Genomic DNA, 24,886 nt, shown 5'->3' on the forward strand with positions numbered 1-24,886 from the left:
AATCGTAGTGCCATAGTTTGCTGCATCCAATGAAAAGAGTGCGCGCACCTGACGGACGAGCGTAGGTGGAGGAGGAGCAGAGATAGTTGCAAGAAAAGGGAATTGATTTCTGTCACGTAATTGAAGAGACTTAATTCTTGGAATATCGTTGGCTCTTGCTTTTTGTTACAGCAGTTCGTTCAAGGGCTGATCAGATAATTATGGCGCTAGTGTTTTGTTTCTCGTTGTATTATTGCAGCTTGTTTTGTTTTGGGAAGTAAGTGGCTGTGAAACGAATATGTTAGTAAATGTCTACGCTTTTTTAATATCGGCAATAATAATGTTATAATGTCTGATGTTTATATATTTTCTGCTATTGTAACAGATGAAGAATCATTTTATGTAACTTCATTTTCCAAGGGAGAGAACGAACTTTTAGTTATAATTAAAAAAGCTTAGGGCTAATTCATCTTTTCCTAATTCATTCATTCATTCTTTGGTCAAAATTCTGCAGACACATCCTCTGCCATCCCTCATCGATTCCATTTTTCCCGTTTCATCGGTTCCTCGAAAAGCCGCTTTTTGAGACAGCAAACTTTCATCAGTTATCGCTTGGCTTAGCTTCTGATTTTCAGTTATTTTCTTATTCAGTTATTTTCTTTCGATAACTTATTTTAAGCAGAAAGTTGATTTTTAGGTATATACAAAATACGAATTTATTTGAATCTTAATTTTTGTTTATAGTGCGTAACACCAGTTTTTAGCTTTATTTATGCTTTCAAACAAATGGAATTATCGTTTCTGAAAGCAATAAAAAGTTGTAGTAAAACGATATAAAATTAGGGTTAAATTTGCTTATTAAAGTGTAGTGAACAAACTATCTCTAATCGCGACCATCCGCAATTCTAGAAGCAGGCTCCATCCTCGGGGGGGGGGGTCGACTTTTTAGCCCAAAGGGCTGTTGATCTCAAAACGGCATTTTGTGTCGTTTCATTTTTTGCCTTGGTCCACTTTTCAAACTGTTGCCACCAAATATTATCACCATGTTTTATTTAAAGAAGCTAAATAAGAAAGAATCTGCATGAATGTATGAGCGTTTCTCGCATTGTGAAAAAACAACGGTACCTAGAGCCATCAAATTTTTAATAACGTAGTCTTCATACCGAACATGGACACTTGGAAGCCTGAACTTTGAATTTAAATTTTTTTTTATTATCTATTTCAAATTTTTTTAAAACATTAACGAATTTTTCATTAGTAAACTCAACGATTTCAAAGCGAGCAATGGCAACACTGTACGGGGAAAAAAAACATTTTTATCTCCAGCGCGCGAGACTTTGTATCGGAAGTTCTAAAGATATATTGTTTTGCTGTTTTTAAATATTTTGTGATGTTACTATCGAATTGAATTTTATATGGTTAAAGTGCGAAGAATATAATGTTTAATAACTAAAGGTAACACAAAATGTTAGATATAAAATCTGAAAGCTTTCAGATTTTCTTTTCTCTTCTTTCTTTTTCTTTTTTTTCTTTCCCTAAGCCCAAAAGAATATTGGGCTATTAATTTCCTTTTGGCATTTTGCGTCGATTCACTATAAAGGGTCTCAGGAAACTACCAGTGTTTATATAATATTCTCCGATAAATTGCTCACTTTCAGAGGTAGTCATTTTACGATAGTGGTCTCCGCGAGGGTTTTGAGTATAATTATTTTCTTGCGAATAAGAGATTTAAGGTAAGTATGTTGGTTAATTTAATGTAAGTGAGTTGAAAGAATAAATATGCCTGTGTTCTAAGAAAAATGTAAGGAAGATAACTGAAACGTTCACTATTATAAATATTTTATATATTTTTCGTTTATTAGCTAATAAATGTCCATGCATTCAGCAATAAAAAATAACACCTGAATAATTTTAAAAATTAAAAGATGAATTATTATTGTACCTATGTTATTTATGGTGGTGTGGTGTGTGGTGGTGGTGTATTTAACTATGGCGAAACACACTAGCGCTATCTGCCTAAGGGGGGATGCCTTCGTGGAGGACTTTCTAAGGGAAACTAGTTCGTATACACGTTACACATGGGGAAAACCACGAAAACACCCATGCAGCCAGCCCGTTCGCGGGATTCGAACCTCGGATCGAACTACCAGTGCTCAGCGACTTTACCGCTCGGCCGCTGGTGGGCCTATGTTATTTATAAAACTGGAATCTAAATTTTAAAAAAATCTTTAATTCTGATGACAGTTATAAAAGTTTCTCTGTGTTATTCATACATTTCAAACGCATATACAAATGGATAATGCAGAGTTACTTATTATTCTTAGATTTTTTTTTTTTTTTTCAGATTCTCAATAAACAAACTATGTGATTAATATTAAATTTTATGACATTGAAATAAATATAAATACATTAAGTTTCCAAACATTCTAGTCTAGTTTCTATATTCTAATCAGTTTTCTACACTGCCTGTTTTCCATCCAAAACAAAAAATCTGCTTAGAGGTATGGGAATATAGTTTTTTATAATCGAAGATTTTAACGATTTATTGGTAGATACCAGAAAAAGTAATGTTAAGTACAGTTCATGATACTCCAATATTAAATTCTTTTTGTGTATAGATAAAGACCATAACATTTTCTAAAGCTTAGCTGTAGAACACGTACAAATAAGTACTAAGGCAGTTCGCACATTTTTAGACGAATTTGCTTCGCTATAAAAAAATAATCACCTTTCTTGGAAAAAAAATTAACTGCATGTATATTTCTGAAAGCATAAATTACCGTCTGCTATTTGACAATTTTCTTTTCATGCAAAATTGCGTTTTCAAAGAAGCAATAGATGGAAGGCTATGTTTGTGCTCTTTCCCAAGAAAATTATTCGTGTTTAGTTATTGAAATATGCTGTGAAAGCCATGATTTTTCGGTATCTAAAGCAATATAGATAATATTGTCAACAAGAAAGGTAAAAAAAAAGTTTGACTTCCAGGAGAAAAATTGTTCAAAATACATATCCAAGGGAAAAACGGAATCTTTCGAATGTTGCAAAGGTAGAATTTAATGTTAAAAGAAACTTCGAAATCAAAGAACACTTGAATAATCATCAAAATGCTCAGTGTCGCCTGCAAACAAAGTGTTTAATGCTGATTTGAATCTTAAAAAGGCGAAAAAACGTAATGTGCATCGCCTTTCTCCACAACATGTCGCCGAAAGTAGAACGCACTGCAGAATTCTCTATGAGAAACAATTATTCGCGGACAGTAGTCACAATAGATGAATCTTAAGTATATTTAAATGACTGCTATAAAAAGAAGTCCATTTATTATCATCAAAGAGAAGAAAAAAAAAGCCTTAGAACATGGTTCAGAGAATGTGAAGAAATTTTTCAAAGAGGTTTATGATTGTTTTTAATGGTTTTTTGATATAAGAAGCAGCGCACCTCAAAATCCACTATTTATTTCCTTAAAAAAAAAAAAAAAAAAAAAAAAAAAGTGTATCAAGCCATATATCGTTCAATTGTATCCCTACTAAATCTCCTAACGTATCATCTACGGATTTTTGTGCTTTCGGACTTTTAAAAAGCGGATTGTCCAGAGGTCGTCCTACAACCGTTCTTGGACTTGGGAAAGCTGTTCAAGAGAAATGGAATAAATTTCCTCTTCTGATACTAAAAAAAAAAGCATTATTATCTAGGAAATTAGGGTGTAGAACGATAGTGAAGAATAAGGGTTATCAAATGGAACATTTAAACCACAAAAATTTTAGGTAAAGTATTTCTGACAATGAAAATCGTCTAAAAAATATGCGCAGAAATTTCAAGATTTACGGAAGATCTTGTTAATCATGAACTCTGTATTTCCAAAACTACAAGCGAATAGTGTGCGTATTTTACTAAAATAAATGTATCCGAATTGACAAAGTTCCAAATCACCTTGAATTTCGAAGTCATTTAATTTAATTTTGTCACAAGTTTAATATACTGTTTATTAGTCCAAAGGGGCTTTGTCCCTGAAGGACTGTTGTTTTCGTTTTGCGATTTTGCGTCGAATCACTATAAACCTCCGTTTCAGTTTCCAAATTGTTGCCACCAAATGTTAGAGTCCTGCATTATATTTGAAGAAATTAAATAACGAAAAATCTGCATAAATGTATGTATATTTCTCGCATTGTGATAAAACAACGGTACCTAGAGCCATCCAATTTTGAATGACGTATAATCCTACTGAAAATATGGGCATCTGGAAGCCCAAATTTGAAATTTGGAATTTGTTTTATTATCGATTTCATATTTTGTAAAACTTTAACGAATTTTTGATTAACAAACTGAAGGATTTCAAAGCGAGCAATGGCAGCGTTGTACAGAAAAAACCTTTTTTTATCTCCAGCGCGCGAGACTGTGTATCGGAAATTCCAAAGATATACTCAATTTAAAATTATTTTGCGATATTGCTCTTGAACTCAGTTTTATGGTTAAAGTGCGAAGAATATGATACTTAATAAATAAAGGTAACAGCCCCTTTGAACGTAATTTAAAATCTGAAGCCTTTCAGATTTTATTTTTTAAAAAATATTTTTAGCGAAATGTGACAGCTACTATAATTGAAGAAACTACCTGTTCTATTTTAAACAACTTGTTTTAATACAGCGAATTATTATTTCTAAGACGACCTTTTGAAGTTCCACATTATTTTAGTCTTCTATGAAGCTGGTCCCTTTAGAGAGGTAACGTTCCATACCGACGTTATTCTATAGCCTCAGAAATATGGGTCAGTTTTCAGAGGTTGTTTTTAAGAGATGTAACGTTCCATACCGACGTTATTCTATAGCCTCAGAAATATGGGTCAGGTTTCAGAGGTTGTTTTTAAGAGATGTGATCCCGAGAGAGGATTTACTTTTTTACCATTTCTGTATAGCCTGCTGTGCTTTTATAGAGTCTAAATTTCAGCAGCTGATTAGATGTTTTTGGTATTTTTACATGACGTAAAAATATGCCAGCATTGTATGCATTTTCATCATTCACCCCCTACGTTTCATTTATTTTTCTCAGTCATATGTAATCATTATATGGATGTGTGATTTGTCATTGTCATCAATGACGCCATCTTTTATATCAAAAACCGACAGACCCCGCCCTCGTATTTTAAAGCTAGATGCTTTTTGAAGTTAACTGTTTCTGAAATGGAGGTTAACCATATGGGAAATTACTTAATTTGTGCGCCTACAGCAAGTTCTTATGTTGCATTTTTTCGATTTTCAATAGTAACCCTTTGATCTGAATGAAATTTGTTTTGGATAACTGAGGAGTGTTATTTCCTGCAGTTAAAGATATGAATAGCAATTGTTAAGCAAATTTAAAAACAATTAAGCAACACACTGCGCATGTACTTTTCTGTATGCGTGTGTGTGTACACATATATACAGTGTCCACAAAATTTCTTATTCGAGCTTTTTTTTCTCAGCTGTTGGTCGTATTAGACACACTGCTTCCAGCTACAAAAAAAAAAATTTAAATCGCGCATATTTTCATATTTAAGCACTTTTTAAATTGTTAAATATCAGTTTTATAAAAATTGCGAAATCGTAACTTTTTAAACGTTTCTCCACTTCCAGTATTTAAGAAAATGTTACACTCCTTATAAAAAATACAATACAAAAAATACGACTCTCGAGAGCAAAAATTAACCGAGATATTCAATTTCGGTATCTGATGACGTTTTGTAATTACTATTTTGATATTTGACGTCATTTTGTAATTACTGTTTTCGATATTTAACGTCATTTTATAGTTACTATTTTCGATATTTAACGTCATTTTGTAACTACTGTTTTCGGTATTTGACGTCATTTCGTAATAACTTTGATGGGGCGACTAATAAATAAATTACAACAATTTGAAGGATAAATCCCCCCTCGCCTTAAATGCCATTCAGTAATATGTTTTGGTGATTTACTAGTGTGTATGTAACAACTCGTATGCCGAGAAAACGTTCACACGAGTAATTTGCGCTAAAATTATTTTAGTTATTATTACTTCATATTCTCATGAAGATGTGCGGATAATAAACTATACAAAAGAAAAAATCTGAAAGCTTTTAGATTTTACATTACGCCTTTTTTTTTTTTTTTTTTATTATTATTATTTGTATTTACAAAAATATTTCAAGAGTTTTTGGGTTAACATCCCTTTGGGCTAAAAACATTTAAAAAGGGCATATCTTTATAATTTCCGATGCACAGTCTCGCGCTGGAGATAAAAATGGGGTTTTCTTTTCCGTACAGTGTTGCATTTACTCGCTTTGAAATCGTAGAGTTTGTTAATCAAAAATTCGTTAAAGTTTAAAAAATATGAAAGATAATAAAACAAATTCAAAATTTAATATTCGGGCTGCTTCCAGGTGCCTGTATTTGGGTGAGCGACTACGTTATTCAAAATTTGATGGCTCTTGGTATCCTAGTTTTTTCGCAATGCGGGAAACATACATACATTCCTGCAGATCCTTCGTTGTTTAATTTCTTTAAATATGACAAGGCGGTAATATTTGGTGAACTCACATATTTTGTATTTTGCATTTTATGAGGAATATAAAATTTTTCTAAATATAATTTTATTTTAAGCACACAAGAACAATTATTTATTATTAAATTATTTATTATTAATAAATTATTATTAAATTAGAAGATCATTCCATTCAAAAATACACTGAGCTTTCTTGTTAATATGAATGTTAAATGAAAGATTTTTCTGATTATATTGAATTGATTATATTTATCAATTCTTCATATATTGAAGAATTGATAAATATATCTAAAGTATGATATTCTGTTACGTACAAGCGTAGATATATTGCTCTTCAGTTTGTTTATGGCTTATGAATATCTTAGAGAATTTTTGTCGAATTGGAGTCCCATTATCTGTGTTTTATTTTTTTATAGAGTATAAAATTTTCCTAAACGTTCATGTATTCTGTGCACACGAAAAAATTATTTACTGCTGAAGAAAAAAGATTACTTTTTATCTCTAGAAATGCACTGAGCTTTCTTAATTAATATGAACAATAATGGAAAGATTCTTATGATTTTTATATTGTGAAATATCGATTTTAAGGTGTATCTAAAGTTATAATGTTTTGTATATTTTTGTATTAATCTTATCATCGCTCTAGTTGAACATTGATTCATCTAGTCTACTTCACATGAAATAGTACTTGATACTTCACATGAAATACTACTTGATACTTCACAAGAAAATGGTTAATGGTGTATGTTCTGTATTTAATACAAATGGGAAAAACTTTGCTAGATTCTCTTAAAATCTATGGAACTCAAAGTAAGTTTTGCTGCTTTAAATGTTGAAATAAAATGTGTTGGTGGGGTGTCTCTAACCCTCCCTCCCCCCAATTTAATTTTTTCTAATTTTTTATGCCGAGCCGAATAACTAATTTATTTTTATTCCCTTATAAATATGATTTTCTGTGCTAATTATCTTTGTAATTTGTACAAACATTAAGTTATTTTGATGCTGGAGACGTGAAAATTGAGCAGTGCCCTTGCCAGGACTCGAACCAGGACCTCTCGAATACGCGCCGAGTGGGCTACCGGTACACTACGAAGGTATACAGAAAGGAGGGAGAAAATACCTTACCTAATATACTTCCCTTTTTAAAGGACGTCTGAGGATTCGGAGACCCAATCGCCAAATCCTTATAGTGAAGAATCATCATCAATCACCTTTTAGTTTGGGCGCCACTGTAGAGTCATTAGGTTACTTTGATGCTGGAGACTTGAAAAGTGAGCAATGTTCTCGCCGGGACTAGAACCTGGACCTCTCGAATACGCTCCGAGTGTGCTAACCATTACATCACAAAGACATGTAGAAAGGAGAGAGAAAATACCATTTAAATGTATAGATTATGTACTTTGATTGACAGACTATGGACATTTCACTGTGATTCTGCATGTTTTCTCAGCTAAGTTATGAAACCATTTCTTAGATGACTGACTACAGTGACAGTGCTAACGTGAGTTGACTTTTTATAGCGTGAAAGTTTATAAGGTATTTTATCCCTGCTTTCAGCATGCCTTTGTGGTGTAACGGTAGCACAATCGGTGCGTATTCGAGAGGTTCAGGTTCGAATTCCAGCGAGGCCATTGCACATTTTCACGTCTCCTGATTCAGAAAACCTAATGACTCTACCGTGGCGCCCGAACCAAAAGGTAGTAGACGATAATTTTGTCACCGCCATGATTTGTCGATTGGATCCCCTAATCCCCAGTCGCCGTAGGGGGAGTATATAAGGTATTATCTCCTTCCTTCAGCGTGCCTTCGTGGTGTAACAGTAGCACACTCGGCGCCTATTCGAGAGATCCAGGTCCAAGCCCCGTCCAGGGCATTACTAATTGTTCATGTTCCCTGCTTGCAAATAACCTCGTGGTTCAACAAGTTTGGGGTTCTGGGAACATCTGTTCCATGGTATTCTTTAAATCAACCATTTCTGATAAATGTATTAGAAATAATTTATCTTCAGAGAGACAGACTTCGTATTGCTTCCAGACTTAATCCATGTTTTATTCGAATTTATTCATTGCCACTTCAACTGCTGATGCACAACGAGATCCTGATGCACATATACACAAACGGTAAACAAACTCGGAAAGAGTTTCTGAGCCGATACTAAACTATTATTTTAAATTTCTGTGTTTTATAATAGTGTATAATTTGAAAACGTTATTTTTCCTCGAATTCATTTCTGATTGCTTTTTTACACATTTCATTTTATTTCCGCGTAATTTGTTTATCAGATAACAAATTTTCTGCTTCTTAATCGTGATAAATTACCAACCATGAAAATCTCGCATAGCTCATTCATTCGTTGCGTTCTTTTTGCGATACGCGCTCGCATAAACCTTCCAAGGCATTTCGAATTTGGGCCAGAACTGCAGAGGCTTTGTAGATAGATCTGTATTCTAATTTATCTGATTGCTGAGTTGGAGAAAGTGGATTGCTGTAACCGGTAGAAGGAGTGGAAAGGGCGTCTGTAGCCCTGACATTTATAAATGAGTTTTAAATGAGCCCAACTCATTTTGATTGCTTATCATAAGACTTTGTTTGCAATCCAGTTCTCTTCTGTTTTGTTCCCCTAGTCTCTCGTGACAATAGATCCGTAGAATAATTTAAAGACTTGCTTTGAATCCTGATGTTTACCTGCACCATTTTTGTAAGAGATATCTAACTGTTTCGAATTTTCATGTTAAGCGTGTTTTGTGTTGGACGGCGTGTTACTTTTTGGAAGTAGTTTCATGTTAAACTTCTCCTTACTCTAGATAATTATTTACATTATTTTTGCTTATAAGTCCTCTTGGTTTTAATCCGTTTTACCATAGTTGCATGATTTGTTAAAATTTAAAATTCTGGTGTGGCCACCACATAACTTCCCTGCACGACCTATTAAATTATACACATCTTTTGCCGCATTCCATTCAAACTTATTTCGTTGACTTTCATTAGAGATATATTTCTCATTCAGTGAATTCAGTTCTCACTTTGCGGCAAGGCAAAAGTACATAAAAACCTCAAAATATCTTTATTAAAAATTGAAAAATACAGAAAAATGTGAAACATTAAAATACACTTAAAACAATTTTGGCAATTAAAATTAGAGTTTGTACGTAAAAATCAAGTAATTCGGGTATCGGGGAGGAAGATAGATTTTCGGTTCACAAAATTGAGAGTTTATATTTGGTCCCAATCAGCAAAAAGACATTGAAGTTGGTGCACAATTCACTGTTCTACTAAGAATTTCAAAATGGAGACTACGTTAAGCTTAGTGGAACTTTAAACAACTTTGAAATTGTTGACAGTTCTACAGCTATTGCACGCAGATTAACTAAAGGCAAAAAAGAGCATTAACCGGATCATAAGAACAATATAATTCAATCACTCTTAAAGTAAAAAATGCTAAATTTACCAACATATAAGAAAAAAAATCTGAGCTCGCCGAACAGAGTGATGCGGCGCATTAAAAGAAAGGTGCACAACCACATGTTATAGCACCCCATATACAAAGTTTCAACATTCTGAGACTACTCGCGAGCTACGTACATGCGTGTAACGTCACGAAAAATTCTCTTCTCCATCCATTTTACTATCCGTTTGGGAAAAAGAGTCCTTTATTCTGCCCTTACGTAAAGAAGTCGTTAACTTCGATTCGCGAGTTGTCAAAATGAATATATATATATTTTTTAATTATGGTGCCACAAAAACTGGTTTAAGAGTTTGGGCATAAAGTTCGAAGTTTCCATCTTTATGCCGACTTGGTATAAGAGTTGACCAATCGGAGCGAACGTGCGAAACCTGTGGAGCGGGAAAGCTGTAGACACATCCGTGCATACGCACATTTAGCTTCTCTAATTGGCTAAGGCTTAGACTCTGTCTCGCAGGTGTGAACGGAACTCCCGCATTTTGTGCCTTATGACTAAGCTTCTATAACATTTATACCACCATCTGAACGGAGGCTAAAAGACAAACACGCATAAGCCGAAGTTTGTTCTAAATTGCGTCTTTAGATTTAGTTTCAGTGATTACCTCGTGCAGTTCGAAGCTCTGAAAAAGTAAAAAAATTAATGAAATTCTATAAGAAGTTAATTGTATTGGATGCCATATACAGAGTAGCAAAAATTTGGTCGAAAGTAAAACCGATTCGGTGATGGAGAAAGTTTCTTCCTAATATCGAATCTTATTCCTAAATAAGATATTTACTTAAATCGCAGATTTCTCTAATCTAATTTGTGCCATCGCGACTTATCCGGCTCAGTGAAAATGTGCCAAAAGGTGCAAGACACAATATCGCAAAATAGTTTTCAGTTGAGTATATCTTTAGAATTTCCGATACAGAATGTCGGGCGCTGGAGATAAAAGTGTTTTTCCTGTACACCGTTGCCATTCCTCTCTTTGAAATCCTTGAGTTTGTTAATCAAAAATTCGTTAAAGTTGTACAAAGTATGAAATCGATAATTAAATGAATTCCAAATTTCAAATTTGGGCTTCCACATGCCCATATTCGCAGTAAGATTACGTCATTCAAAATTCGATGGCTCTATGTGCCGTTGTTTTATCACAATTCGAGAAATATAAATACATTTATGCAGATTTTTCATTATTTAATTTCTTCAAATATAATGCAGGACTCTAACATTTGGTGGCAACAATTTGAAAATGAAACGGACATTTATAGTGAACCAACGCGAAATCGGAAAAAAAATAATAATAAATAAATAAATAAACAATAGTTCTTCAGGGACAAAGCTCCTTTGGACTAATAAACTGGCGAATTGTAGTAGAAAAGTGATGAAGAGGTGCTGATTTAAACTCAGTTGAGAGAGTCGACAAAGCTTATAAATATTAATAATGCTATTGCCAGCTGTCAGAGGAAATTATCATTCTAACCACATGCATACTGTCATAACTATTTGAAAAACAGATAAAGTTATTGATGAGATGTGCTTTACGATGTGATTTAAATGTAAGTAACCGGACTATTGAATTGTTGCTGATAGACGAAACAGGCTTGTTTCATGTGTCAGTAACTCCGTATTTCAGCTGCAACGAAAATAAATTACATTTCGAAAGGAGGATTTCGACTATAATTACTATATTATCAATCTTCCATTTCACGAAGAAGAGAGGTTTTTCTTTATAAATAAATATTACTTAAAAAAATTATGTGAATCATATCTGAATTTTTTCATACTTTTCCACGAAGTTATTATTTAATGAATTTTTACTCCCTGAAAATTTTATCACGTAATGCTACTGAAAACTATTTCTGCCACAAAAATCAAAAGAAGTAAAAGTGCAGATAAATTTGCAATTAGATATGTACATATATTCCCACTATGAGAGTTCGTTTTCATATTAGAAATCTGAATTTCAATTAAGAGTACCGCAGAAACGTAAGCACACATGGCTATTATTTTTTGCATTACCCCTTTTAAAGAGCCCTTTTAAACCCCTTTTAAAGAGCTATTTGGGTATCAGGGTACCCAATCGCCAAATCTTGGAGCTGATGAATTATCACCCACCACCTTCTAGTTCGGGCGCCACTTGCAGAATTGTGTGCAAGTGGCGCCCGAACTAGAAGGTGGTGGGTGATTGTGTTTTTTTTTTAATGGAGGAGACGTAAAAAATATGCAATGCCCTCGCCGGGACTCGAACCTTGGACCTCTCGATTACGCATCGAGTGCGCTACTGTATACCACGAAGGCATGATGGAAGGAGGGAGAAATTACCTTATGTATTCCCTTTTTTAACCCTTTCCGGTACACTACCTTTTAAAATCGAAGTTTTTATTAAAAAAAAAAAAAAAAAGGTATGCAGTCTAATTAGGCCTAGAGGAGTACACAAGTAAAATTTTGTGAAGATAGCACTTATCGTTTTAATTCTGTGGGTTTGCCCAAAGTGGCACACTGATTGAATACAGTTTTGAAAGCAGTGCTGAAACGAGCATTGTTGTCAATGAACTGACCGATGAGATGCGGAGAAACAAAGAATACAGTCTCTCAGTTGTCCTAGATTATCGGTGAGCCCAGTCTGGGCACACCTAGTGTTCGCCGTTTGATTTTAGACAAGATTTCAAGGTAAAAATTTAAAACTAATATAGAATAAGGAGATTAGCATAGATCCAAAAAAACAACATAGAAATTTCTTTTCAAACAATTCCTTTTATACCCTAAAAAAATCTGGAAGATTTCTTTGAAAAATGAGGGTCTTAAAAACTAAACATGGCTAAAATATATGGACTGGTTTGTACTGAGCTGCCATCTTCTATAAATAAAGAAGGTTCAGAGTAACCTGTAGTAACGCATAAATCCTTTTTCATTCAATTTTTCTTGTGCGTACAAAAGGAAATTTTTAAGTGTGTCCAGACTGGACACACTGTGCCGCAAAGGCTTAAAGGGGAACTGGAGATTAGGTGACCCAATCGTCAAATCCTGGTAATGACGAGTTATCGTCCACCTCCTTTTAGTTCGGCCGCCACTGTAGAATCATTAAGTTATTTCGATGCAAGAACGTAAAAAATGTGCAATGTCCTCACCCAGAATTCGAACACTACCATTCGAACGCTGGACCTCTTGAATACGCGCCGAGTGTGCTATACCATTACATCGCGAAGGCATTCTGGAAGAAGGAGAAAATACTTTATAATGTCAATATAGTTCGAGTTCAGTACTTCGGTAGTATTACAGTACTGCCCGAAGATTTGTCAATATATTCCCCCCCCCGGAAAAAAAAAAGGAAGTAAAATATTTTATATATAACTTACTGCAACTTCCAAAGAAAAACCGGAAATCTATGTAACATTGTTATATTAATGAAATATATTTTATTCTTGATATTGTATTTTTTAGTTCTTTAAAATGTTAATTTTAATTGTTAAGAGAGAAAATTTTGGTTTATATGTGCATACCCATGCAGTAATTAGCATAGATATTTTGTAACATTTTGTAAGCATGTAACATATTTGTAAATATGTAACATGCTTATTCATTTTTTATATTGCAGGATCTGTTTTATAATCTAAATTAACATTCATATTTTGATCCACTTATTACTATGGATATTCTTCGCAACAGAGGTGTAATAATTATAAACGCATCGAATCATAAGTAAAACGCATTACTTATATACAACATACATATGTATATTCTATGTGTATCAAGTATTGTACTTTGCTTGACGTTAATGACATATCCCATAAACGCATGAATAATAATGAACTGTGAAAAACAAGTTTTTCCACGAAGTTCTAATTTACTCTTGATATCATGAAAGAAATAAGGCATTAAAAAAATGAAAAAAGAAAAATTGAATAAAATATTTCAGATTTTTATGTTACGCCCGAAAATGCGTTTTATGTGTTATGTTCTTTGCACTTTAACCATAAAATTCAATTCAACAGCAGTTATCACAAAATATTTAAAAAAGAACATGTCTTTAGTTTAGCTGAGTTTCCGATAAACAGTCTTACCGCGCTGGAGATAATTCCCCCCCCCGTAAAGTGTTGCCAATGCCCGCTTTGAAAACGTTGACTTTGTTAATCAAAAATTCGTTAAAGTTTCACAAAATATGAACTAGATAATAAAACAAATTCCAGATTTGGATTTCCATATGCCCATATCCGAGTGGAGGACTACGTTATTCAAAATTTGATGTCTCTAGGTACCGTTGTTTTATCACAATGCGAGAAACATACATACATTTACACAATTATATAATTTCTTTAAATATAATGCAATGGTGTAATATTTGGTGGCAACAGTTTGAAAAGTGAAACGCCGTTTGATACGCAAAATACCAAAGCGAAATTAATAGCCCTTCTGGGCAAATTACCGCTTTGGGTTTAAAATAAAATAAGAAAATAACATTTAAAAAAATTAGTTTTACTTTTTAGAAGCAGTAGATATATTTTGACATTAATAAAATAAAAAGTTATCAGATTCTCGAGAAAGTTCTCGATTATAAATAATTGACAAAATTTGCTGTATTGTTATTATTTTATGTGTTACCATTTAAATTTAAACTCTGAAGACTAATTAAACATTTTTATTGCTTTTTTCTTCCCTTCCAGTAGTTTGACAGCAAATCATTTTCATCTCCTGTATCAATCTCTCTGCCCTCTTCCCGATTTTTAAAATATTTTTCTGTAATAAATCTCTCCTCTTTCCTCGGGAACGAGTGATATCGACACATACACAAAATAATGTAAACCTTAAAAAAATAATAATAATAATAATAATAATAAAATATTATTGGTACTTTTTAGAAAGCCTTTTCGGCATCATTTCTTCAATTAAAAAAGAAAAGTATAAAACTTCTAAGAAGTCTCTTTTGGTACAAAAAGCAGGGGGGGAGAGAAAGCCACAGTTGAGTTTACTGGGTATCATAATTGTCCACCACAGCGCTTTTAGCTACAGCTAACTTATACGAAGGCTCATATATCATCTAGCTGACAGCTGCATAAGGCATGATTGGTCACCACCCAGTGAGCCAGATGGAATCATGGGATGCCGATCTAGTAAGGGGCCATTGGCCCCCTTCCGAGATAGAGCAAAGTCTTTCCTATGTAACCTCCCCTTCACCAACTCGTCTTTTATAGTAGAATGTGACAGCAAACAAAGCATGGAAAGATATTGTTATATTTGTTATTTAATTTTATCCAACATTGATTTAATTTTTTGGAGCGAAACTGTTTTTCAGTAACTGAAGTATTTTGGGTTAAAAACATACCCTGCAAACTGTTTTTGCTGCCTCGCGTTTTAGGCGTAGTGAATTATTAAATTTTCGTATCAGAGTGGACGGAAGAATTAATTTCTGGCACAGAATGCAACTTCATTTATTTGTTTGTTTATTTTTAAAAGAATATTTCTAGTTTGAATATATCTATGCCGCCCCCCCCTTTTTTAGCCCAAAGGGCCAATTTGCTCAGAAGGGCTGTACATTTCGTTGTGGCATTTTGCGTTGGTTCACTATAAAATGGCGTTTCAAGTTTCAAATTGTTGCCGCCAAATATTAGAGCCCTGCATTATATTTAAAGAGATTAAATGACAAAGAATCTGCATAAATATGCATATGTATGTTTCTCGCACTATGCAAAAACAGCGGTACCTAGAGACATCAAATTTTGAATAGCGTAGTCCTTCCCTCGATTATGGGCATCTGGAAGCCCAAAATTGGAATCTGGAATTTGTCTTATTGTCTATTTCATATTTTGTAAAACTTTAACGAATTTTTGATTAACAAACTCAACTTTTCAAAGCGAGCAAAGGCAACACCGTACAGAGAGAACAGAAACATTTTTATCTCCAGGGCGCGAGACTGTGTATCGGAAATTCTAAAGATGGGGCCTTTTTAAATATTTTGTGATACTGCTATTGAATTGGATTTTATGGTTTAACTGGGAAAAACATGGTATTTGATAAATAAAGGTAGCATACAAAACGTGGGGGCAAAAAAGCACCCCTTTGGGCGTAATATAAATTCTGAAAGTTTTCAGATTTTTTTTAGCATTAATTATTAAGTTATCAATGGTGATTGGCAATTTCTCTGCCAAAAGAATCCACATTGTGAAAGGGAGATATTATTAGGAAAATTAGATTTAAATATATTCGTAATTCATGCAAAAAAAATCGTTAGAAGTAAACGTGCATAAATATTTACTAATATTATATTTGTTAATTTTAGGCCACTAGTTTTGTGTCTCAGACAAAATCAAGCCCCACCCCCTTTTTTTATTTTTTTAAAGAATTAATGAGTAAATCGCAAGAATGAATTTATCTAAGAAAAAAATCATGACTACTTCATCTCTAAATTCCTAAACCCTATCAGTTATATTTGTCACTGCTTCGACTTCGAAATGTCGCCGATAGATGGTGCTACTAATATCACACTTTAAGACAGTAGAAAAATTAAGATTATATGGCATTTATTCATTTGTACTTTGGAGCATATTACAGCATTACTTACAATGCAATAGTTCATCATGAGCTTGCTATTGCACATCTTCTTTTTAAAAAAATTTTAAGTTTGAACATTTTTGCTGTGGGCATATTTTTTAATTGCACATCAGTATTACCAATGAGGGGGAGAGTTTTCAAGAATGAACCCATGAGCTTCTATTGCTTCTCTGACGCTAAATCTTTGAAACTGAGCGTAAAACAGTGTAATTTAATAGGCCGTACAAGGAAGTCATGTGGTGTCCACATCAGATGTTTTATATCATTTCTGTGCCATTAGTTCTGCTGTTTATTTCTGTACTGTTGCTTCTATTGTTCCTTGAATTTCTATTAAATGCTTTAATAAAATACTCGTATGGGCATCCCAGGATTTTATTTTTTGGTTACATAAGATCAAGAATATTAAAATTACTTAGAAAACCATTATTTGGTTTTCTAGAACATTTAACTAAAAACTTATTGTTTGAAATGCTTTTATTATATATTTTAATGTTTTTATTATATATGTGTTATTATATATTTTAATGTTATATTATGTATGTATATTTAATGTTTTTATTATATATGTGTTGTAATGTACAGAATGCAGACAAGTAATAGAAAAAATGACTTTAAAGGAAATTAATTAGTCTTTCTTATCAGCGCAGCAACATGTACACGTAACTTAATTTTTTTATTTAGTTAATTAGCTATTTAAATTTTAGTTTGGTTTAGAAACTGTACCTCATCATCAGTTAAATCACGAGGCAGTTGGCGGGGAGATATAAAATATGTCGATTTAAAACACCATTGCTAGCAACTGATATCTTAAAAAAAATGTCGAATTTCAATTTTTTTAAATGCTAAAATTCGATAAATTACCTTTGAGAAAAATTCCAAAAAGCCCCCATTATGGAGTGATTTGTTTAACTTAAACGGCGATATATTTTTTTTTAAACTGTGAATTTATAAAAAGAAAAACTTTTTCATATTTTGAAAATATTTTTGTCTAATGTTATAATGTGATCGCAGATATGTTTGTTTAAAGAAGGGCAGAAATTAATTTTGAGTTTTTGACTCAACAGAGAAACGGAGACTCTGAAAAAAGTTAAAATGGTCTGCATATTATTCATGGAATGTACACCTTGCCAAAAAACTGATGTGCACACCGCATCACTTCCTTGTACGGAATATAATTCAGTTCTCACTTCGCGGCAAGGCAAAAATGCATAAAACCTCTAAATATCTTTATTAAAAATTTAAAAATATAGGAAAACATAAAATACACTTAAAACTTTTTTTTTTTTTTTTCCAATTACCCTTTCAGTTTCTACGCAGAAACAAGCAGTTCGGCCAGCATGCTAGAACACTGATTTTTCGGTGCACAAAACTGAAAGTTTACTTTTGGTCCCATTCGGCAAAAAACACACTGGAGTTGCAGAAACGGACTTAATTCAGTGTTCTGCTAAATTTCAAATGTAAACATGGCTGCTATGGTAAAAAGTTAGGCTTAGCCGCACTTAAAACAACTTTTAAATTGTTGATAATTCTACAGCTATTGCATGCACATTAACTAAAGGCATAAAAACCTTAACCGGAAGATAAGAACAACATAACTCAATCATTTTTAAAGCGAAAAAAAGTACAATTTACGAACATATAGGAATAAAAAAGACCGAGCCCACTGAGCCGAGTAACAGATATATATATATATATATATTTGATGCGTCCGATTGCCACAAAAAAGGGAGGTGCACAATTACATGTTATAGCAGTCATAGCTACAAAATTTCAACATTCTGAGGCTCCTTGTTTCTGAGTTATGCAAGATATATACATACATGCATACATACAGACGTCACGAAAGAAATCTCTTCTGAATTTTTTTTGCAAACCGTTTTAGGAAAAAGAATCCTTAATTCTGTTCTTACCTACAGATGTCACGCAAATAACATCGTTAAATTGCATTCAAAATGGATATTTTCGTTGAAATATAATACCCGGAAATTTTCGCGATTACAATACTTCCTTTCGTACAAGGAAGTAAAAAAAGGGGGGAGGGATAGTTCTGTATCTTCCGTTCTACTGGGCCGATTGACGAATTTTAACTTGCGTAGTAGATTTATATGTATCATTTTTCTAACACAGGTATTTGGACAAAAAATTGCATTTTTTTCTGAAATGGTATAACTTTTTTTTTCCATATTTCGTTTCTACGCCTCAAATTATGTCTAAATATTAAGTTTTGTAAAACTTGATGAGAAACTTATCGAGAAATTTTTTAATTTATCTTGACGCACGTTTTTCATTTTGCGCCAAGCATAATTCACTTAGCGAAATTTTTAATTTATGCTAACCAATTTTCCTTTCCATTTCACTTGTGCATGAGCGGAATAAAAGGTGCATCGTTTATTCTTTCAAATAATCTTAACAAAGTGCATAACCATATTTGACGTCATTATCGCTTATAACAAATATGGCAAATTTCAAAAAGTGCCAGTATATAAATTCACGTATATCATGGGAAATTTGGAAATAAAAATTCTAATTTTTTGCAAGTATGCCTAGAAATATATCTACTTTAAGATGATGGCAAAAATTTTATATATTATAATTTTAATTTTTTTTTCGGAAAATATATAAAAATTACTAAAAAATACATATTAAAAAAACAAATCAGAAAATAGCTGCGAATTTTATTACGATTGAACCTAAATTTCGAATTATGAAAGAAGGAATCGACTAAGTTTAATTAAAAGGTGGGAAAAAGTTATTAAAAATGATATACCAAAATCAATTATCATTGAGGAGCTAAAATTTTGAGAGTTAATTTTTTAAAAACTTCTCATGCGATTTTTACAAAACTTGCCATAATTTGCGTCGTAGAATCGAAATATGGGAAAAAAATAAGTATCAAGAAAAAGGTATTGAAAAAAAAATAGGCATCTGTTCAAGAAAAAAATACGATTTTATGTCCAAATACGTATGTTATAAAAGTGCTGTATATAAATATAGTACATATCCTAAGTCGGGCTTTAGAAATATGAAAAATGCAAGTTAAATTTCGTCAATCGGCCCAGTAGAATGAAAGACATAGAACTGCACCCCCCCTTTTTATTTTCTGTGTGCAGGATGTACATCACTGGCTTTTATGTATTTTAAAATAGGTCGCAGGCAGGTATGCCTTGATGCATGCAGTGACGAAACGACTTTACACAAAATTGCAGTGGAACACTTTTTGTACAGTTCTGATGGGGAGCAAACACACCGCGGACTAGAATCCGAAGATCGTGTACCCTTCTTAATGAATATTAGACTTAATAATATTAAAATCTCCATTGATTATATAAATTCGCATTCAGTGCTTAGTTCTTTAACTGCATAACGAGATGTTATTTGATTTAAAAACAGGAAACTAAGTTTTTCAATCTTTCATTTCAGTCCCTGATGGATATACGCTTGGCCCTTACGATACTGTCCTGATTGTAATCTGCCCTACCATCGTGGTCATTGCTCTCATTTTATTTATATTCTGCCTCTGGAACCAGAAACAAAGGTTAAAGAGGTATCGAGCGGACATTGAAGCCAGTCCTGAAAATATGGAACCCCTCATTGGTCACACACTGAAGGATATGATGGACATGCCGTCTTCTGGGTCTGGATCTGGTAAGTTATCTCTCTATTATATTACTCTTGAGAATACGCTAGTTTACTAAAAATTTAATACGTTGTGCTGTTGTGCTGGGAAGTTGTTGTCTACGTTGTGCTGGGAAGTTTTTTTTATCTGTAATTAGAAATTGCCTAAGGATAACTTTGTTCAACGTATTGTTCCGAAATGCCCAGCGGCTACACTGTGATATAGCCTCCCCGCAAAGCGGGCTTAGGGTTGCCAGAAAGTGGCAGAGAAATGTAAGGTTGCCAGAATTTCCCATTCGGCGATGTTTGGCGACAAAATGGGCGATATGTCATAAAGGGAGCGAGAATATTCTTGAACACAATTTTAGCGGTTTTCTCGAAGGTAGAGTAAAGCTATATATATATACACCCTGCTTGTTCTGGAAGAGAGCAGTATCTTAAGTTCAGAGATTATCTTTATGGCGATCCACCGAGTCGGGAGCTGTACTTAAGTGCTTTGCCGTAAAACTGTCTTTATCGTTACAGCCTGAAGGCTGTGTTGTTGATCGTTTCAGCGTGTTTGTCTTAGTTTTTCGACGAATGTAAACGCGTCTTTAGAACTGTCCCCTTTAATAGTGCTTACTGGCGAATAAATTGTGTTTTAATTTTTTATCGAGTGTTGTCATCAATTACTCCAAATCCACGAACCCGTTGAACACAACAGTTATTTTATAGTAATTTTCTCGGGACATCATTAATGGATATCTTTATTCAAAAATGTCGACATTAATATACGGCGGAAATCTTCCTTCATAATATTTTTCAACCATTCGTTGATTTGAAATCAGTTTTTACTATACGCAAGGGTTTATCTTTATTTGGTATTCATCGAATTTTTTAGCACATTTGTATATTTAAATGTCATTTGATTAGCATCCATATATAACGTTCAAATTCTATTAATAAATGTAATATGTACAACACATTATTTTTATGAAGCCTTTATATGTACGATAAATATAACATAATTATGATACGTACCAGCCATTTTCCTATAAATTCTGGCAGGCATGATTTTAGAATATCTTCTGAAGAGACCTGTCTTCAAGTTTGTGAAGGAGTGACTAATAACCATTTGTTACAGCTTATTAAATTTTCGCTTCTTTATGTATTTTAAAACATTATTATATATTACAGTTAGTTTAAACTGTTATTTTTTAATACCGAAGAATATCCTTTTTGCTTTTAACTGTTGTTTTGTCCGTGTATTTCATGGAAGAATGGTTGCCAGAGCCTCAAGAAGGTTGTACTTCTACTTTCCACCCCCCTTTAGTGGGAGAGGACCCCGACGGGGATGTTCCTCGGGTCTCACACCCCTATCCTCTGCCCCCGAATTACGCGAGAGGACTTTCGCCTCGTCTTATATTTAGGGTGCCCCATGCTGCAAAGACAGTATACATTTACAAAGGGCTACGGAGCCTACTACGGTACCAAAGAGTTTGGGTTCGAATCCCGGAGAATACATGGATGTTTGTAAATGTATAATGTCGGTCCGAGGTTCGAATCCCGCGAACGGGCTGATTGCATGTGCGTTTTCGTGGTTTTCCCGATGTGTATACGAGCCAGTTTCCCTCAGAAAGTCATCCACAAAGGCATCCCTTCTTTAGGCAGATAGCGCTTGAGGCTTTGCCGTAATCACTTAAACCAAACTAATTGAATCCCTGAGAAGGCATGGATGTAAATTGTCTGTCCTTTCATAGCAGGTAACGGTGACCGCCTGTTAGGTGCCCCTGCATAATAAATAATAAAATGATCTAAAAATGGATAGTGCCCGCGGTAAAAAAAAATATATATATATATATATATATTTTTTACAAACATCAGTGCGTTCTCCGGGGTTCTAACCTGGGCACTTTGGTAGCGCAACTGGCTCCCTTAACCTCTTCCTAAGAATATGGCAAGAACGTTGGGATCAAGCCCTCGACAGGGAGACGAGTATATAATCTCATTCCCAAGGTCAAGACAACAATCCAAACTAATAGCAATTACATGACGTATCTCCTCACTGGTCATGGGCCTTCATACCTCAGCCGCTTTGGCTTGAGAGAGAATGGTAACTGTGAATGTGGGGAGAAGGGTCATCCAGACCATTTTGTGTTCTCCTGCCCATACTTAACAGCCTCAAGCAACCAGGAGCCAGATTCTGGCCAAATTGATTCCAGAACGTACAAAGTAACAAAGTTGCCCAGCGGAAACTGAAAACAATAATTGACTATTGTACTAGCAATTACTCTTCTGACGCTGGAAGATAGTAGCCATAAAGTACAAACTTGAGTCATATCTAACACATATTAGGTTCTAACAACGCCATTTCTAAGCACAGTTCTCTTAGCATTAGACATCGCACCTGCAGTATGCATTAACTCTTCTTGAACTGGCACATTTATTAACCTGAAGACAGATTACTTGCTCTGCAAAGCATAGCAGTATGCTATTTCAATATGTCAGCAACAGAATATGTAATATACATGTTCAGTATGTAATTTTCTATTTATGCTGTGCCAGGTTTTCATACGCAAATTTTGTACCGTATCTGAATGCTGTACTGTATCAGTACATGATTATATCTTTTATTTATGGTACCTAATTTGTACTAAGAATGACGCGTACTTAAATGGCATGCTTCATGTAAACTTTAACTGTCATGATAAAGTATATTTTGTATAGATGTATATATGAATACGAGTAAGAGTATGTATACTTTTATTTGTTTCGGAATATATATTTATGTAAGTGTGTATATATCTGAATCTGAGTTGGTATTTATATGTGTATACATATATTTTGATTGTACTCTTCTTCAAGTGCCTTGTATGCACATGTGTATTACTTTTTTGCATTTTATAAATGTCGTCTGCTCTGCCGGGGCTGCCCAGAGCTGCGGCCTGGCTGGTTAACTCGCGCTGAGTTGGTAGCCAATTCTGCATGGATATATCTGTACCTGGGTTGAAAGCCAACTCAGCGGTTTACCTCCCCTAATCATTGCACCGACTGGGCGGCGGTTTGAACTGTAATAAGATGCATTAAAAAGATCTTTTTCTTACGTAGGAAAAGTATTTATTTTTTGTGCATGCCAGCAGTATAACGTATTTCGCTATATAACGGAACGATAGGTTTGACGCTCATAGAAGCCGCCGATGTTACCGCGATGCTAATATTTGCACTTCCTTAGCAGTACAGCTGCTGAATGGAGTGTAAACATTATGTGCGGTAATCTGTGTGCATACGGACTGAATGCTGCTGTGATTATGTAGTGATTAATTGGTGAATGTTAACGCTTATTACATATTTAGTTATCTGTTGCATGCATACATATAACTGTTATGTAGCACAGAACAAACGGCTGGAGAAAATTGATAGAAACTGTTGAATGAAAAATTTCGTGTTTGGAAACGCTGTTGCGTGTCATTTACAGTAACATTCAGTAAAGTAATGTAGCATATTTTACACAGGACTCCCTACACCATGCAGTTAATACGTAAGGGACATGATTGCAAACATGGAAACTGAACATTGATATGACTGTTTTCATGCACAAACTGGACATCGTCTTACGTGTTTAGTCTTCAGCAAGGCCTGTATTTTCATTATTCTTTAACTCATATTTGAGTTTTAGTAGTTGTCACCAGAATATATACTACTAAAATTTTTCAAAATTTATCTAGCTGTTTGTTTCCGCCCGCACTCAGCTCATCGTCTGCTAAACATGCTCTGATGCCCCTTCACCCTTTGTTGACAACCCCGATCTTTGTTTATTTTTTTATCCGAAACTGAAGACTCTAAATAGCAAAAAATACGTTAGAACTATCTTCTGTCAAGCCTTTTTCTATCTAATGTTCGATATTTGCAATTACCATTGAGCAAAGCACTGTTTTATAATCTCTTCAATATCTTAGAGGGCCCACCAGGGGCCGAGCGGTAAAGGTGCTAAACACTGGTAGTTCGGTCCGAGGTTTGAACCCCGCAAACGGGCTGGCTGCTTGGGCACATTCGTGGTTTTCCTCCATGTGTAACATGCATACGAGCCAGTTTCTCTTAGAAAGTTCTCCACGAAGGCATCCCTCCTCTTAGGCAGATAGCCCTCGAGGCTTAGCAGTAGTCACTTAAACAAACCAACAAACAATATCTTAGGCAATAACGATTATTAAACATTTCAAATATGTCATTTTTTTTAGTTTATGGAATTGCGAATGCGTTGTTTTGCAAAGTTGTAGAATGAGTACCAGATATAATTTTATCGCTGCTAAGCGAAAAATATGTCATCTCCTAACAATTCCTCAAATTTAAGGGCTTAGGTCACTTATGATACCTCTTCCCCATCGTATAGCAATATTGAATTAAAATTTCGTGCTATGCACATTTTACTTTGTGTATAGACATCGTAACTGAGATAATCTTTTTAGCCCCATGCACACCTTTCACCACTGCTTAAAGATCATTCCTCCCTCTCCTTTCCAAAACTCGAAAAATAAATATATTTATCTAGATTTAGATCATTTTTCAATGTGTTTTATAAATTAAATAACAGAAAGTGTAGAAAATGTTGGAAATGTTACGAAAGATAGCGGTCCGCAACTTCCTCGCAAAGCGGGCTTAGGGTTGACAGAAAATGTTCAAGGAAAACAGGGTTACCAGATTTGGCGCGAAACGTCCCATTTAACGATATTTAGCGCCAAAAATTGGAGCGAGAACATTCTAGTACGAATTCTTACCGGTTTTCCCCAGAATGTTTTCGAAGGCAGGTCAAA

At 34.1% G+C, this 24,886-nt stretch overlaps 1 protein-coding gene across 3 annotated transcripts in view; it reads left to right on the top strand.

Moving 5' to 3' along the window:
* Positions 1 to 24,886, top strand: part of LOC118196559 (TGF-beta receptor type-1-like) — a 632,361-nt gene that overhangs the window by 570,136 nt on the left and 37,339 nt on the right. For all 3 annotated transcript variants that reach the window (XM_085814074.1, XM_085814073.1, XM_085814072.1), the window contains one exon: positions 19,905 to 20,129. In XM_085814074.1, coding sequence (XP_085670200.1) covers positions 19,905 to 20,129 — 225 coding nt within the window. The remainder of the gene's footprint in view (positions 1 to 19,904; positions 20,130 to 24,886) is intronic.

Source organism: Stegodyphus dumicola, chromosome 3 (assembly GCF_044657685.1).
Source record: "Stegodyphus dumicola isolate Sdum_Otavi_A_Nest chromosome 3, ASM4465768v1".
Taxonomy (NCBI): Eukaryota; Metazoa; Arthropoda; class Arachnida; order Araneae; family Eresidae; genus Stegodyphus; species Stegodyphus dumicola.